This window comes from Ailuropoda melanoleuca, chromosome 2 (genome assembly GCF_002007445.2).
Source record: "Ailuropoda melanoleuca isolate Jingjing chromosome 2, ASM200744v2, whole genome shotgun sequence".
In the NCBI taxonomy this organism is placed as follows: domain Eukaryota; kingdom Metazoa; phylum Chordata; class Mammalia; order Carnivora; family Ursidae; genus Ailuropoda; species Ailuropoda melanoleuca.
In genome coordinates this window covers 132,054,618-132,070,417 of record NC_048219.1, presented here as the reverse complement: position 1 = coordinate 132,070,417, position 15,800 = coordinate 132,054,618, and the positions used below count along the sequence as shown (strand labels likewise).

Genomic DNA, 15,800 nt, shown 5'->3' with positions numbered 1-15,800 from the left:
ATTTCAGATTTGTCAAAAGTTTTAGTAAACAAAAGGCTAAGTAGTATCTATTTTGGTTGTTTAAGTTAAGAAGCAAATATAGTACAATATGGAGACTTAACTTATAAGGGTATTTTTCAGTAGTAAGAACCATGACAGGATTATACTCATCTATGCTTTATATTTCATGTCTGAAACTAGCATTGAACAAAATTCTTAATGTGTATTCTTTCCGGATGAGCTGCAGTTAGACAACTAAATCTGTAATGCAATATAAAATGGTCATATGAACCTAGTGATGCAGAAAGACCATCTGTACCACCTTGGATATGACCAAACTACAGGAGCAAACCAAATGCCTTGTGCGGTCATTAATTTAAGAAAGGCAGTGAATTGTTTTTAAAGGAGGAGGGTAATGTAACTGATGAAAAATGAATAAAAGTAGGCATTGACCTTCAGTGCATTGTAGTAAGCTTGCAGAATTGATTTGTAAACTGCTTTACAAGTCAATTCCATGTGCATTAAAAACTAATCAAGTGACTTTGATGCAGTTCACTGATTTTTAACTTGGCAATTTACTTGAGCATATAAGAGTTGTTAGTAGAATTATGTAAGAATGCTTGCAAAACAGTTACTGTGATACAATGTTGTTTAATCTTATTTGCACAGATCGGTTACTCTCATCTACAATTTATTAATCTAGAACTTAAAGGTGGATATCTTTGGAGTTTGCACATTGTGTCATGTCTTTTATCAGAAAGATAAATTCAGTTACAATTGTATTGAACACTGTTAACTACTAGCCCACAAATGAAAGCTTACAATAATAAATTAATCTGCTTAATTCTAAAATTTTCTGTAATGGGTATTTTACATAAAATGAGGAGTTTGAAACATTTCTGTATATTAGAACATATACAGAACCGGAATGGCAGCAATTAATAACCTCTGAAAAAGGTAAAATTAGCAATTAGAGTTGCATCAGGTATGAAGGGTGTGGTAGAGAGTTCAACATTTCCATGAGCTACTGAGTTCCACTCAGTCAATCATTTTTGGTAAACATAGGTCAGTACAATTCCAGAAGGCCAAGATTATCTAATTAAGTTGGTCAGAGCAATTAAATATCCTGGTTTTCCACAGTCAGAATTGAAGCATATTATCATTTAGGATCTGCTTATAGAAATTCATTTATCATGCTTAGGCATTCTGTCAGAGGTGGGATTTGGTAAGCAAAATAGTCAGGGACCCTGCCCTCATGAGGCCTATGGTCCACTGGGGGACAGAAATGTTAATCAGGAAAAGGGCTAGAATCAGAGAGATAGATCATGAGATTGGATTTGTTGTGGGATTTCAAGGTGTCTTTAAGACTTTCAAGTGGAGATGTCAGTGAGGCCAATAGATATGCAGGTTTGGAATTAAGAGAAGAGGTCTGGGCTAGAGATGTAGATTTATGAGTCTTTGGATTAAATATGGAATTGAAACCATGTGTGTAGATAAGGCCATTTACTGGAAGAGTATTTAAATAAAATGCAGAAAAGTCCATGAGTTTTGAGAGTGTTCTTCCATGTTTTAAAACCACCCTCAATGCACTGAGGAAAAGTTCACAGTAAATATATATATTTTTAAAGATTTTATTTATTTATTCCACAGAGATAGAGACAGCCAGCGAGAGAGGGAACACAAGTAGGGGGAGTGGGAGAGGAAGAAGCAGGCTCATAGCGGAGGAGCCTGATGTGGGGCTCGATCCCATAACACCAGGATCACGCCTGAGCCGAAGGCAGACGCTTAACTGCTGTACCACCCAGGCGCCCCTCACAGTAAATATATTAAAGATAAGGATGCCTGTGATACTTAAAGAATATAAGAAGGTAGATCATATTGCAACCCAAAGACTCCCACTGACTGACCAGAAGGACAATGTGTAATCATCAAGCCATGGCGCCTCGTGGATGTAGACTACCTCACTAGCAATAGGGTTTAGAAACTCTGCATTTTCTTGTAGACGATACTTGGAAAGGCTTTGAATCACAATATTGTTTGGATGTTTTCTCTTACCTCTTCATTTCTTTTAGAAGTAGGAGTTTTACCTTATTAGTTTTTAAAATATATATATAAGGAATGCATGCTTGATGTAACAAATGATAAAGGTATATAAAGAAGAATGCAGTACAATGCCTTCCAAACCCACTTAGCTAGTCAACATTATGAGTTTATTGTGTGTTCTTTCACATCTTTCTCTACTGCTATACAACTTACATGGACAAATGTAGCCTTTTATTATTTTTAATGAAATGTCATAAACATTAAACTGAAACTTGCTTTTCACTTAATGCTATTTTTTAATAAATTTCTAATTCTAATAAAAACATATATATATATATATATACACACATATATATATACACTTTTTTTAAAGAAGATTCCTAAGTACAAAAATGCCATGATTTATTCAACCATTCTCCTTCTAATGGATTTTCGGACTGTGTCATGTTTTTGTGTGCCTTTGTTCTACCCTATAAATGAGATTTAAAAGTACATATTTTCATTTTAATAGATACCGTACAATGGTTTTATGAAGAATTTGTAGGAATTTGCAATCCCATCAGCAAAGTGCCAGAATGCTCACCAGCATTTTTTGCCATCACTATATGTTGTGTGTGTATGTGTGTTTTATTTACTGCTAAATTGAGGAGTGGAAAATGATATGCTCTTGTTCTGATTTTCATTTTTACTGCCAGTAAGTTTATGCGTTTATTAGTTAATATTTTAATTTTAATATCCACCTTTTAATGTTAGATTTAGTTGTCCTTCTAAACATCATCCACTGAGATGTATAACATTTCATGCCATATTCTCAGATTTTGGAACAAAAAAATATCAGGAAAAAGAAATTCTTGTCTTTACATCTCCATCTGAAACCAAAAGCCTTTCAAAAATTTCAAATGGAATGAGCAATGTTTTCATACATAGTAGACCCCACTTTTCCAATCCACACATGACTCACAGTATTATGTGTTATTAACTTTCTAGATATGTCAGGCCAACTTCTTATGCCCACCTCACTCTCTTCCCTCTTACTTCAAGTACAATAATCTTCAAGTACAAACACACAAATGCACTATAATCTCTCCTGTGTCTGTCCCTTTTACATATAGTGCCCCATCCCTTCTTCTCCTTTCTAAACTCTATTCCACCCTTCACATTTCCTTAAAAAAGGATGTATAGTGTTTTTAACATTATGTGATATATAATAATGTGTAATATGTCTTTAATTTATTGAAATAAGAAACCTTGTGTCATCCAAGTAATGCATGCTTTCATGTCACTGGAGTATATTTAACCATTAGAAACAGGATAAGATTTTTCCACTATTTTCTTACTGCTTATATGGCAATTTGTATTAGCCTCAGAAGTTTTCTACAATATCCCTCATTCCAACTGTAAATGACTTAATTAAGTATTGGTTAATAACTCTTTTTACATGGTATTTAAATTTGAGTCAACGATACTCCTTCATTTGTTTGTCTTAAGGGATATGTCTTATACATGTAAAATGTGTGTGTGTGTGTGTGTGTGTGTGTGTGTGTGTATTTGTCTTGTAATAATGTTTTTTCCTGTCTCCATTTGTAGGGAAACTTTTTGGGTTCAAATTTCCTCGTCTGAGAGTTCTCACTTACAGAAAGCAGTCCTTACCACAAGAAGACCCTGATGTGGTAGTAATTGATTCATCTAAACACAGTGATGATTCAGTAGCCATGAAGCACTTCAAGTCTCCTACAAAAGAGAGCTGCAGCCCCTCCGAAGCTGATGATACAAAAGCCTTGATACAGCCCAGCAAATGTTCGCCCTTGGTGAATATATCTGGACCTCTTGACCATTCCTCTCCCAAAAGGCAATGGGACCGACTCTACCCTGACATGCTGCAGTCAAGTACCCAGCTGACTCATTCCAGATCGAAGGAAAGCATTTGTAGCATACGGAGGGCTTCTTCAGTTCACGATATAGAAGGATTCAGTGTCCACCCCAAGAACATATTTAGAGACCGACATGCCAGTGAAGGTATGTTTGTTTTTTTTAAATATGGAAACGTATATTAATGGACTAATGAAAGGTAATATCCATATTGTTTTTAATTTTGACATTAATCCCTATGCCTCAGGGGAAGAAATGAAAATAAATTATGGCAACTAAAAATTAGGAGTCCTACTTTCAGAGTTGTTACTGATTCCCTCTTTGAACCATAGTGAATAATTTGGTTTCTTCTGGCTTCTTTTCTGTGTTTCTGAAATGGTATGATAACCATTATCTGCCTACTTTATGGAGTGTTAATTAATGCCTTATATAAGATATGCTTAGGTGATGACACTATCATCTCAAACATAATTAATTTTGCTACATTTAGCAAATAGTCAAGCCTTGGGCAGAACGAGTAGGGTGTCTTCACAGGACTATGAACCAAGTCTTTCCAAAGGAAGAGGTGTATAAAATGTGGTGTACTGAGTCATCAGAAAGCTATAAATGATTGGGTTGGGGGGAGACAGGAAGGAGGAAAGGGAAAGGTTTAGGGGAAAAACAACCAAAACAAACCCTGAGAGTATTGAAAGACCAACTTGAAAACCAAAGTCAGAGCAAGTCAGAATTCATTTATCTTTCCCTGGCCTCTTTGTGTTCACACTGTTACGTTAGCCAGTAGTGAAAGCAGCAATGCTTAAAAGACACTGGCCAAAAGAATTCATTATTAACATGATGATGGCCAACATTTACCAGGTATTTGCTATGTGTGAGGCAATGTAAAATGCTTGACACACATTAACTCTCATTTAATTATAACAAGTTTGTGAGTTAGGAATTACTATTAAGCCCCATTTTATAGATGAGGAAACTGAGGCTTAGGTTTGCTACATAAATAATTGATCCAAGGTTACAGAGTGCCAGGCAGCTTTCACACCCAGGACCACTGGTCTCTAGAGTCCACCATCCACCACGCAGTGCTTTCCTGTGGTAGGAGGGGTCTGTGGACCCGCTGAACTTTCCCCCAGAGTTGGAGATTCAGAGTACCTGTTGAATGGCTGTATCAGTCCCACTCTTCTGAATCCCACAAGTTTGGCTCCTTGAGAGGCCCACTGTTCTTCCTGTGGTATCCATTACCATGCATGCCCACCATTGTAGCTGGGGCTGTAAGTTTTCTTCTTAAAACATAGATCTGATCCCTGGGCTCATGGTGTAGGGTGCTAAGCCAACTGGCCACTGTTATTTTTCAAGCCTTAATTCCTGTTCCTGCAAGACTCCTTCCCCCACTATATATTCTACTCTAAACCTGAGCAGGGATAATTGCTTTTTCCCAAAAATGCCTCAACATTGTCTTGCCTCATTAGTTTGTTCTGCCAGGAATAACTCTTCTCCACTTTGTCCCTCCTCATCCTGCCTCTCATGGGCATAAGGACCAATTTCCCCTTCCCAAACCAAAAGAATTAAATGATATCACACCTGAGTGTGCAAAGCAGTGTTTGCACATATTATAGCATTTATTACATTCTACCTTTATTCCACATGATAAGTCTGTCACTTCTGTTAGATATACAAAGCACTATGTTTCTGTGAGCTCCCCCAGCGCAGGAGCTCGGGCACAGTTAGCTCTGCAGCCTTACTATCACGACTGCCTTTTTCATGGCAGGAACTCAATAAATGTTGGTGCGAAATTGAGAGGACCGTGCTCGTGAAGTATGTTTCAGAACCACACACAACAGGACATGATTGTACTCCATAATACTTGAATCATGTGGGGGAGCTTTATGTAAAGGGCACAGTGAAAATGAGAAGGCAGAAGTGATGAAAGAAAATGAATTGGCAGGAAGAATTCAAAAAGAGAGAAGTCAATATCACAAAAACAGAAGGAAGAGTTTTCCATAGATAGGTTTGAAAAACTGTATCTGGTATAAAAGCAATTCGCACATCCGTTTTAATCTGTGGTCTAAAGAAGGTCAAAAGGAAAATAAAACCAAGGACAATTCCCAAACTGAATAATCATCTCAGGCGCCCATACTATGTAGTAATGGCATGCTCAATATCTCCGGGCTGAATGAAACCTCTGAAATTTGATCTTTGAGCAATGAACCCCGTGGCTGAACAGCAAAAAATCCCATAGGGTGATTCAGATGACCGACATACATTTTAGTCAGTCAGTCCACTTGGGTTAAGCATCTTAGGAATCGTACTGGCTTCAGAAATTGGCCTTATTGCCTGAGTTACAGTATAATAACATTCTTACATAGTAAATGATACACGGTCAGCGCATGGTACAGACTTAGCCTGTGGTTTGCTAGTGGTGCTGAGTAGGTTAGATCAGATTTCACGATTTCACTTTTTCTTCAAATATGTGTCTTTATTTAGTACATAATTGCTGATACAATTATGGGAAAGGATGATTTAACATTTCTGCATTTCTCTATTCAGGACCCTTAGTAGTGAGGTCATCCTCGATTTCCCTCCCCCACCCAAGCTATGTTACTTTCCAAAAAATTATCACTTTCTGGCAGATGTACGAGTCATTTGGCTATCGATTGATAAATTCAGAGGGTTTTTTGTAGTTCAGCTTTAGAGCAATTTTAGCTACAAAATCACTGATTAGCAGAGAAGAAACTACAGCTCCTAAGGGTATATAATTTGGTATATTTTAGAAACTGAGCCACTGACAAAGGAAGCTGGAAAACTTTTTAAAAATGTCTTATTATTTTTTATTTGAGTATAGTTGACACACAATGCCACATGAAGATGAAAAATTTTTTAAACTGATTTTTGTTTCATGAATTCACATGACTGGCTAACAGGTTAAATCCCACATGCAGCAGATTTTGAATTCAGATTCTTGCCTCCTCATTCAAGAAGAGAAATTTCCTCCTATACAGGCTATCTTTATAGAACTTTAAATAATTTGCAAATATAGTAGTGCATAATATTTTACATTATCCTTTTATTTAATCTACATTATCAAGTACCTTGGAACTCTAATTCCCAAACCACTTACGGTGAAGGACCAGAATTTTTTCTAATCCACCACAAACAAATACATTTGCAAATATAAAAAGAAGACACTATTAGAAAAATGAAACCAAAAAAACAGAAAATATAAACCCCAATTGTTTTATTATTAGATTGACCAGACATAAAACTGCTCTGTCAAATTGCTACAAGACTCTAAATACTTACTCTAATTTCTGCACTTAGGTTGTCGTGGACAAATAACAAGGTCTCAACTAGCACCAGTGCACAGACTGAATGCTCTTAGAATGTCAAAGGAGCATTAAACATATGATGCAGCTTCTAATCAAGTTCTTTGGGAATTTGCAAATCTTTATATGTAATTTTGAGGTTTGATAAGTAATGTTATAATTTTTAACTACTTATAAGCAGCTGTTACTTTACTAATGATTTTGGGGCCCAGCTTCTGATGGAGAAAGGTAATTCTATATAATCCCTATTTGCTTTTTTATGGTCCCTCAAAGAGGGCAGAGTTTTCACATAAGGTCACAACTTTGTGTATCTCTGTGGAAGGCAATGTCTACACTAGCAATTCAATATACCACATTATTGAAATTGCTCTATCGTAAGCTTTGAAACAATTATGATATATCCCAAGATTTTAAATATGCATGGCATTAGCATAGATCTCAACAAATGTTGAACAGATTTTTCAAATCTTGGATATATTTGAATGGTTTTGACATGACTTCATTTATTTTAAGCTTGTTTGTTTCAAAACTAGTAATGCATATTTTGTTAGTAGCAAATATGCATCAAACAGTCAGATTGCTAATCTTAAAATAAATCTGAAAACACTCCACTCTGAGACTTGAAAACAGCCCATGATAATATAAATGAATTTCTTAAATATTTTAGTTATTACACTGAGTCCCTTGTGACAACATAAACTTAAAAATCTCATATTACTTTTAACAGTCAAATCTTTCACTGATTTCTTACAATTATTTTTGCCTAAGAATAACTCTTTGAGCAACATTTGGTATTTTCAAAATATACATTGAAGAACATTTGTGGGAGGGGCAGTTAACAGAATTCTGATTAATAACACAAGTTGGTTTATTAAGGTAAGCTGTTGTCTTAGAAATATTTTCCTTGTTAACTTACTAGGTTAAATCATATTTAAAAAATTACTTTACATTCCAAATGTTGCACAGTCTTTCTTTGTGAATAATGGTCGAACTGCCACTAAAATTGGCTTCTGACAAGATTGAAAGTTTTTATCACAACCGCAGGCAGCTGGAAATGCCTTTCTCCAAACTGTCATAATTATAAAACCTGTATCTTGGAATCCAGTTAAATTAAGTGAGACAAATGTTTCACATATTTGAAAATGCATGCTTATGGCAAATATCATTTTTGGTTTATGCATTTTACTTGGTTGAATAGTCCAAAATGCTAATTTCAAAGATACATTTTCAGTCATTACATCTTGTTTACTCTGATTGTTTTTACAGAGGTAATTCAGTGTATATAACATAATTTTAGTCTTTTTTATATTTCTTTCTTTTTTTATCCTTATGTGCTCAAAACAGACAATGGTCGCAATGTGAAAGGTAATGTACGAACTCAAATTTCATCATCCGATGCTCAAAGTGCCCCTTTACTTGGCATGTTAACTTGCCTGCTGTATGCCCTGTTCAATGCAACATCATGCTGCCCTTAGCTAGTCCAGGTGCCTGGTGGAGACATCATGGCTTGATTTTGTTGGAGACATTGTTACTTTCTCAGCCGTGTCACCAAAATGATTAGGAACTCCTTTTTCCTGCAAGAAGTACAAGGCTAGGTTGACAATGGACACCTCCTGAATATTTAAACCATTTGAAAAGAAGCAAATATCAAGCTAAATATATTCCAGTGTGAAAGAGGCACATAAGCCTATTTCAGCCAAAAAACATTTTTCTGAGTGCAAGATTAAATAAAGTAATCAAAGTGCTACATGACAGTATCACTTCACTTGTTCCTCTTTTGTTTCCTTAAAACTAGTTTCACGTTCCTGGATGGCAGGGGGTATGGTTTTAAGCTTACTGTAGTAGTAAACTGTACATGCATGAGAGTCATTTTCTATTTCTCTATATTACATTTCAGTCATTTTTAATTGTGTCCTATATTAGTCTGAAATCACTGGCATGACCTGTAGCTACTGTAGGGTGATGTTTCAGTGGGCAATACCTCTGGATAAATCTGGATTTGACTAAAAACTTGAAAATCACCTCTGTTTTTTCTACTATCTCATAGTAGATATGAGGAATCAGAAAATACAGTAATCGTATTCTTCTTATCAAGTTGAAAACTTTTGGGCTTAGTCTTTTAACATAGGCCATGCATGCGGCTGTGAGTGTGCATATGGTGACAATGACTCATCTTGTGCATGTGTGTTGCATGGACACGTCTCCACCAGTAACCATCACTACTTAAAATTCACTGTTTTGGCCTCTTCTGTATGTCCCTGCTACTCTGATCACTATGAAGTTTTGTATATTGATTTCTCAGTTGCTTCCTTAATTAAGTCAGAGTTGGTGACGGTTAAGAATTAATAGCACTAGACACTAAAGCTGTTTCCTGGTCAGCTGTCCAGGGTGATTTGAAAAGAAGGGAAATTGCGGCAGCTTCTCCCCATACCAATTTTATTTTGCAAGCACTTCAGAAAGCGTCTATGCAGGTGACCTCTAATAGCGGAATGGCACTTCATCTACATGATTATTCTATCCTTGGCCTGTCTACTGTAATTTCTAGAAGGGAGTAAATTAGCGTCAACCATGATGGTGATTTGCGTTGATATAATTCAGGATATAATGTCAAGAAGCAGAATACAGACACCTCTTGCCAACTCGCCTATGTGAAATATGACTGGCTTTAGCATTTAACAATTAGCAATTAATTATTAGACATTAATTTTTCCAGTGATCTTTTAAATGTGGTGAGAAATGAATCTAATTTTTCTCAATAAATAGAAAATCGAGCTTGCTTATCTTCCAGACCAGCAGTTCACACAGGTGCCATTCAGACTACATTAATTTTATTTTTCTCTCATAAATGAATCCATTTAATCTCCAACCCTTTTCCCTCAACCCTCCATTTTTTAACAGCAATAGTCTTTGAATAAAAATGAATCATCAAAGTCAGAATTTGGGATTAGGAAAGTATAAACCATTGTAGAAGGTTTTCATATGTTAATATTTATGAAGTTAAACTCCCAAATTAGATTTTAAAAAGTGCAAATTTAATTTTAAAATTAATGTAACAGTACCCCTCAAAATTTTCATTATTTGTTCAGACTCTGGTTTTGAAACTATCACAAAATACTTAAATGTCTGGCTCTTTAAGATTTCTTCGAACGGTTAATATACTAATTAGATATAGAACAAAGCTTAAGTGTGCTTTTAAAATTACTTTGGCATTGTTTCTAAACTACATTTAAATAAAACTTTATTTATATAAGTAACTTTAGAAATAAAACTACATTTAAATAAAAAAATTTTAAACAAAAGACAAATTTCTATACTTTCTATACAAATGCACAATTACAGGTTTTTTTTTCAGTATCTAAATCACCCAAAAAGAATTTCTTTACCAAAATAAAATGAATGGTTTTAGCAGGCATTTGGAAGGTTTATTTCCCTCAGGTGAGGGTGTTGGCTAAATTCCTGACACAGGTGGTAAAGGAATCTTGATCTCCTGAGGATCCCATTCTTTCTTGGGAAAGCTATTTTACTGCCTGTTACACAAAGAGCTAACCTAAATCCTTCTTTCTGAGATGCAGTTTTCTTCCCCCCTTTATCTATCCTGAGTGGACAGAGATACCAGCTGGTTACTTTTAATCTTGATATAATATCACAGTATAAAAATTGGAAATTGGTACTCGGTCTTTTCTTCTAAAATGGAATTTTCATTTAACCTTCATTTTAGGATTAATTTTGTTTCCCTTTAATAAATTTTCTTGGTACTCTGGCTCTTTGAAATAAGACTTCAGAGATCTAAGTATAACCCATTATCAAGGGTTGAAAAAGTTAATTCAAATAATTGTGTATGCTGTTTATATATGTGTATGTACCTAAAATTTTTAACGATTTCTTTAATATTGTGAGAGGTGAACCTGATCTTATCTCGACTATGCATAAACTGATTTTCACCTCAAATTTAGTGGTTTCTCTGCCTATTCTGCTTTTCAAGTGATCCATAAAAATTAACCCCACTTACCCTACTTGGTAATTAGGTCATTAATATAACTTTACCCCTCTATTGCTTCCACCTCCTTATTATTTCAAGTAACCCTGCATCTCATTGACAAAGGTTATGTTCAGTTTCTGTCTTGTCAATGAATCTGACATACGAATCTGGAACAAAATTATTTGCAAGATTTACTACAGCCTTTACCTCCTTAAGCCACAAAACCTATCAGACTCACAAAGGAAATCAACTGATCTGATACAGCTTATTTCTCATAAGCTATGTTGGTCGTTACCAAGTTTTTGTGATCTTACACGAATTTGCAAACTGATTTTCAGTGGTGATAGTTTTCTTCTGAAAATCATTATATCATGCACTGAACGAGACAATATGAATATTGACTACAAATAATATGATTACTTATCCATCTTTCTAAGTGTTAAACTGGTTGCCAGTGTTCTTTTATAAAATCCAATTACTAGACACTTCATTTGCATTTGTTAATGTTAAGTCACTTCAGCAATTTTATTAAACTTTAGAATAATAAACTCAGTATCCTAAGAAATATTGTATAAAGATCTGATGATTTGATAACAACCTTAATTTTTTTGCTTTCCTTCTCTTGTATCCCATTTTATCCTCAAGAGCAGCAATCTTTAAAAAAGAAAATAGCATTATTTTTTTTAATTATCAAATGTCCTTGGCTATATTTCCAGCACCATCTAAAAGGAAGTATATTCTCTTTCAGCTTCTTGTAACTCATGATAAATTCAAATAACCTCATCATAAAAATTTTAAATATCTTTAATCTAAAATTCTTCCCAGTTGTTGTTTTAGCCTCTAGCTTGATCTCTAAATTCAGGATATTTCTTTGTAGCTGGAACCTGGCCTACTTTATATTTAATCAGACACTTGTAATATATTAGAGCTTTATCCAGCTGTTGGTTTAGTCTACTTGGTCACCTGTTTTTCATCTCCTTCTAGTACACTAGAACGTTTAACCTGGTCATCCATTTCTCAAATGTTTCTCTAAAGAACATCAAGTCCCCCTATGTACTTTTGAGTTTTACATTCCTTTTTATTAAATCTACTATTTCCCTTTATTTCTGCCCATTTATTTTATTTAAATTCATTTACTTTGTTTTTCAGGTTATTCTCCTTTCTTTCATTAGAGTCCTAAATCCCATCTGTTCATGATCACTCTCAGGGAGGCTGCCTTTCACCTTTAAATCCTCAACCAAGGCCTCTCTGAATATAGACCTAGGAGGTAGGAAACCCTGTATTCTGATTTCTAGTCCTTAATGCTTATTCCCCTTTGGCCTCATATTCTGTCTGCTTAGGTTTACAATTAGTAAAATGAGAATATTGTGGATACCAATCTTAACTGAAGTGTTGGAAACTTTTTCACCAGAATTGAGATAGTTTTTAGAGGAACCTAAGCTTATACTGATCATCTTGCAGACTCAGACTTCTGCATATAAACAACTTCTTCAAAATCAGTGTAAAAAAGCATAATTATCTTTGTTATGCAGGATGAAATAGATTGTTAATGTCTTATCTAAGTAGCACGTGTGAATTATTTTAAGGAACATTTTAGGTTCTCCTGAATTCTTTAAACATATTGATTTAAAAGAAACCCTAGATTAAATCTCTAATATTAGGAACTTAAGAAAAAAAACACAGAATAGAGTAACAGTTCAGAAAGTTTATCCACAAGTAAATATGAGAAGCTAAAATATGAACTCAATGAAGTTATAATGTTCTGAGGGCAAATCTGAGTATGACATGTATTGACCAGTGGTTTCTCAGCCCTGTCAGACCGAATGTCCCCTTTTTCTACAATACTTTGTTATACTCATTTTACTATCCTGTAACAACATTTAGAGATAATTTAACCTATTTCTAAAAGATCAACATGATTCTTTAACCATAATGTAAAGAAGAAAAAGAAAAGCAGTTTATAATAAAATGGTATTTTTCTCAATATGTTGATGTTCAAATATAACTACACTAGAAAATATAATGCAATAATCAGATATTTTAAAAAATGGTTTTAAGAGCATTAAATTGTCCAGACAAGTACTGGATGACAGAGCAGGAGTATGGGTAGATAACAAAATAAAAACCACTATTGGAATAAATAATGACTGATCAAAATTATTTATGAATTTTAAAAATAGGAAATAACCAAATTGAATTATGAAAAATACACCAAGATAAACTGGGGAGAAAATGAGGAAGTATGATATTCTCACAAATGAGCCAGCCCTTACCAGCTCAGTGAAATGTCAACATGATTCCCTATGTAATAACATGTGATACTAATGTATTGCACTGAAGAAAGAAATCCCACCAAATTTCAGAATATATATTCATCTTCCAATATTTAAAAAAGCCCTTGCAGACCATATGTCTTCCTAAACAATGGGACTAGAAGATGGCTTGGAGCAAGAAGTGGCAATCAAGACATTTAAGTGAAATTGAGGCAGATCTCTAGGGAGTTACTAAAGTGAGATTGGAAACCAACAAGTAATCAAGACAAATAATTTCAAGTCTGTAGCTCTTACATATAGTTTCCTTGAATTGCATCATGCATCATTTTACATATATAGAGAACAATAATATGAAATATTTTTGAAAGAAATTTTATTAATGATTTTCACTGATTCCTATAATTCTTTGCAAATTTAATATTTGGTTTCAACACTGGCAAAAAAAAAAAGACTCAAATCTTTTTGCTTACATATTTATTCATAACATGCAAACCAAACTATAACCTTACAACCTGAAGTCTGAAATTTCATATTGGTAATTCAAATGCCACAAGTAGCATAGCTCCAAGTGATACGATTTTCCAAAGTGGTGAACAACTTTTGGTAAAGTTCTGAACAAAGGTCTTTCCCTTACATGGTAGTTGTAGCTCTGGAAAGCTCAATGTATATTAAAATCATGTTAAAAGTAGATTGTGCTCTTTATATGTGAAACAGGTTCAAGGCTCAGATCATTTTAAACAGACTTTCACCTACATGAATGCCCACTGGGACATATGGAACAGTTTTTCAAGGTGAAGGAGTAGCCACCTCCCATCATTATGAGAAACTAACATTTCCCCACAAATGCCCCTAGGATGAACTACCTTCATAGTTGAGACCTCTTGCTCATTGGTGTAGACAATTCAGTGGAGTTTATTGGAACTGGCCCCAAGGACAATCAAAGTATATTTAACAGTGTTTGTCTGCCTTAACGTCATAGATCATCCATGTTTTGCCCGATTTTTTAAACAACTCTCTAGACTATCCACTACAGAAATCCACCACATAGAAGAATGATAAAGAGAATTGAAAGATGGGTGTAAGGGTTTTAAACACAACTATGTATCTGAGCTCGGCTTTCCCTAATCTCTTCTCAGTATCCCTGTGTGTAGCAAAAATACCTAATGAGTGAAAATATGACATTAGAGTTGAGGAAAAGGCATTATCTAAGACGTCTGAAGACCCAGAATATTTTACAAATTATAAACTTTTAAGATATAGGCCTGGAATATAGCCATAAAATGATACAAAAAAGGAAACACTATCTAGGATATGTTACAATAATAAATCAATGGTGTGTGGTGGAGACTTGTACAGAGACCTAGAGGATGAAGTTTCTGTCAGACCTGTCTGGACTCTAGATTAATAGGGTGCCACTTTTGGCTCATATTTCTCTCATTGTCATATAAATAGAAAAGAGAATATGAATCTATATGCAAATGAGAGCATATTGGACAATAAATGCCCTAAGAGCTCAATGACATTTTTCACCTAGATGAACTTGATTACGATTATGGATAAAACTCAGGGAATGAATAGAAATGCACCTCAGGGAACACAGTATCTGACACATAGGTGAAAATTCTCTCAAAATCATTTCAAACTTTTATAATAATCTAACACGAACTTTTATTAATGAATATAGTATGAATTTTCTCCAACTATGAACTAAGTGATGGATATTTTTTTATTAGCATTATATTTGAGCTCAGTTGATTTATTATTGTGATTCAAAATACACAACCTATAAATCTAATTTTCAGTTGTTTAGACCTTGTTTGGTGCATAAAGTGCTTTTTGATCCCTAAAATATATTTGTTTCGTTCTGAGCAACAACAACAAAAATAGCATAATGCAAAATTTGCTGACTAGCAAGTTCAGTCATGCAGTTTCTATGTTTTAAGCACTCTCTGAGGCAGCAAGATAACAGCTGGGTAACACTCGTGGGCTCAGGATTTCTATAAAATTATTCTTGATGCTAACTTTTAAGAGCTGTATCATGGTAAAAGTTGCAAAACCCATTGTACAAGAAATTCTTTGGAGAGTTTCCTGACTTTCCATAAGCAACACAGTAAGTTCATCTCAAGATGTAGCTGGTCAGTATATTCATCCTGGACAAGGGGGCCAGGAGTCCTAGAACCTTGACCAATTGTATTCACAGGGAAGAAATGAAATGTAAGAAGTGACCAGGTTTGGACAAACAGCACTAACTTCCAGCTATAAGATGAATAGTTCTGGGGATTCAAGATATAGCATGATTTAAAAAAAATGGTTACCAGGTACTACCAACCCCAGCCCATT

The 15,800-nt window shown here is 34.7% G+C and overlaps 1 protein-coding gene across 7 annotated transcripts in view; it reads left to right on the top strand.

The window, feature by feature from the left end:
• KCNH7 (potassium voltage-gated channel subfamily H member 7) overlaps positions 1–15,800 on the top strand; it is a 459,439-nt gene that overhangs the window by 322,873 nt on the left and 120,766 nt on the right. For 6 of the 7 annotated variants that reach the window (XM_034654655.1, XM_034654651.1, XM_034654657.1 and 3 more), the window contains 2 exons: positions 3,610–4,038; positions 8,553–8,573. In XM_034654655.1, the coding sequence (XP_034510546.1) occupies positions 3,610–4,038; positions 8,553–8,573 (450 nt within the window). The remainder of the gene's footprint in view (positions 1–3,609; positions 4,039–8,552; positions 8,574–15,800) is intronic. The other variant, XM_034654653.1, reaches the window with a different exon arrangement.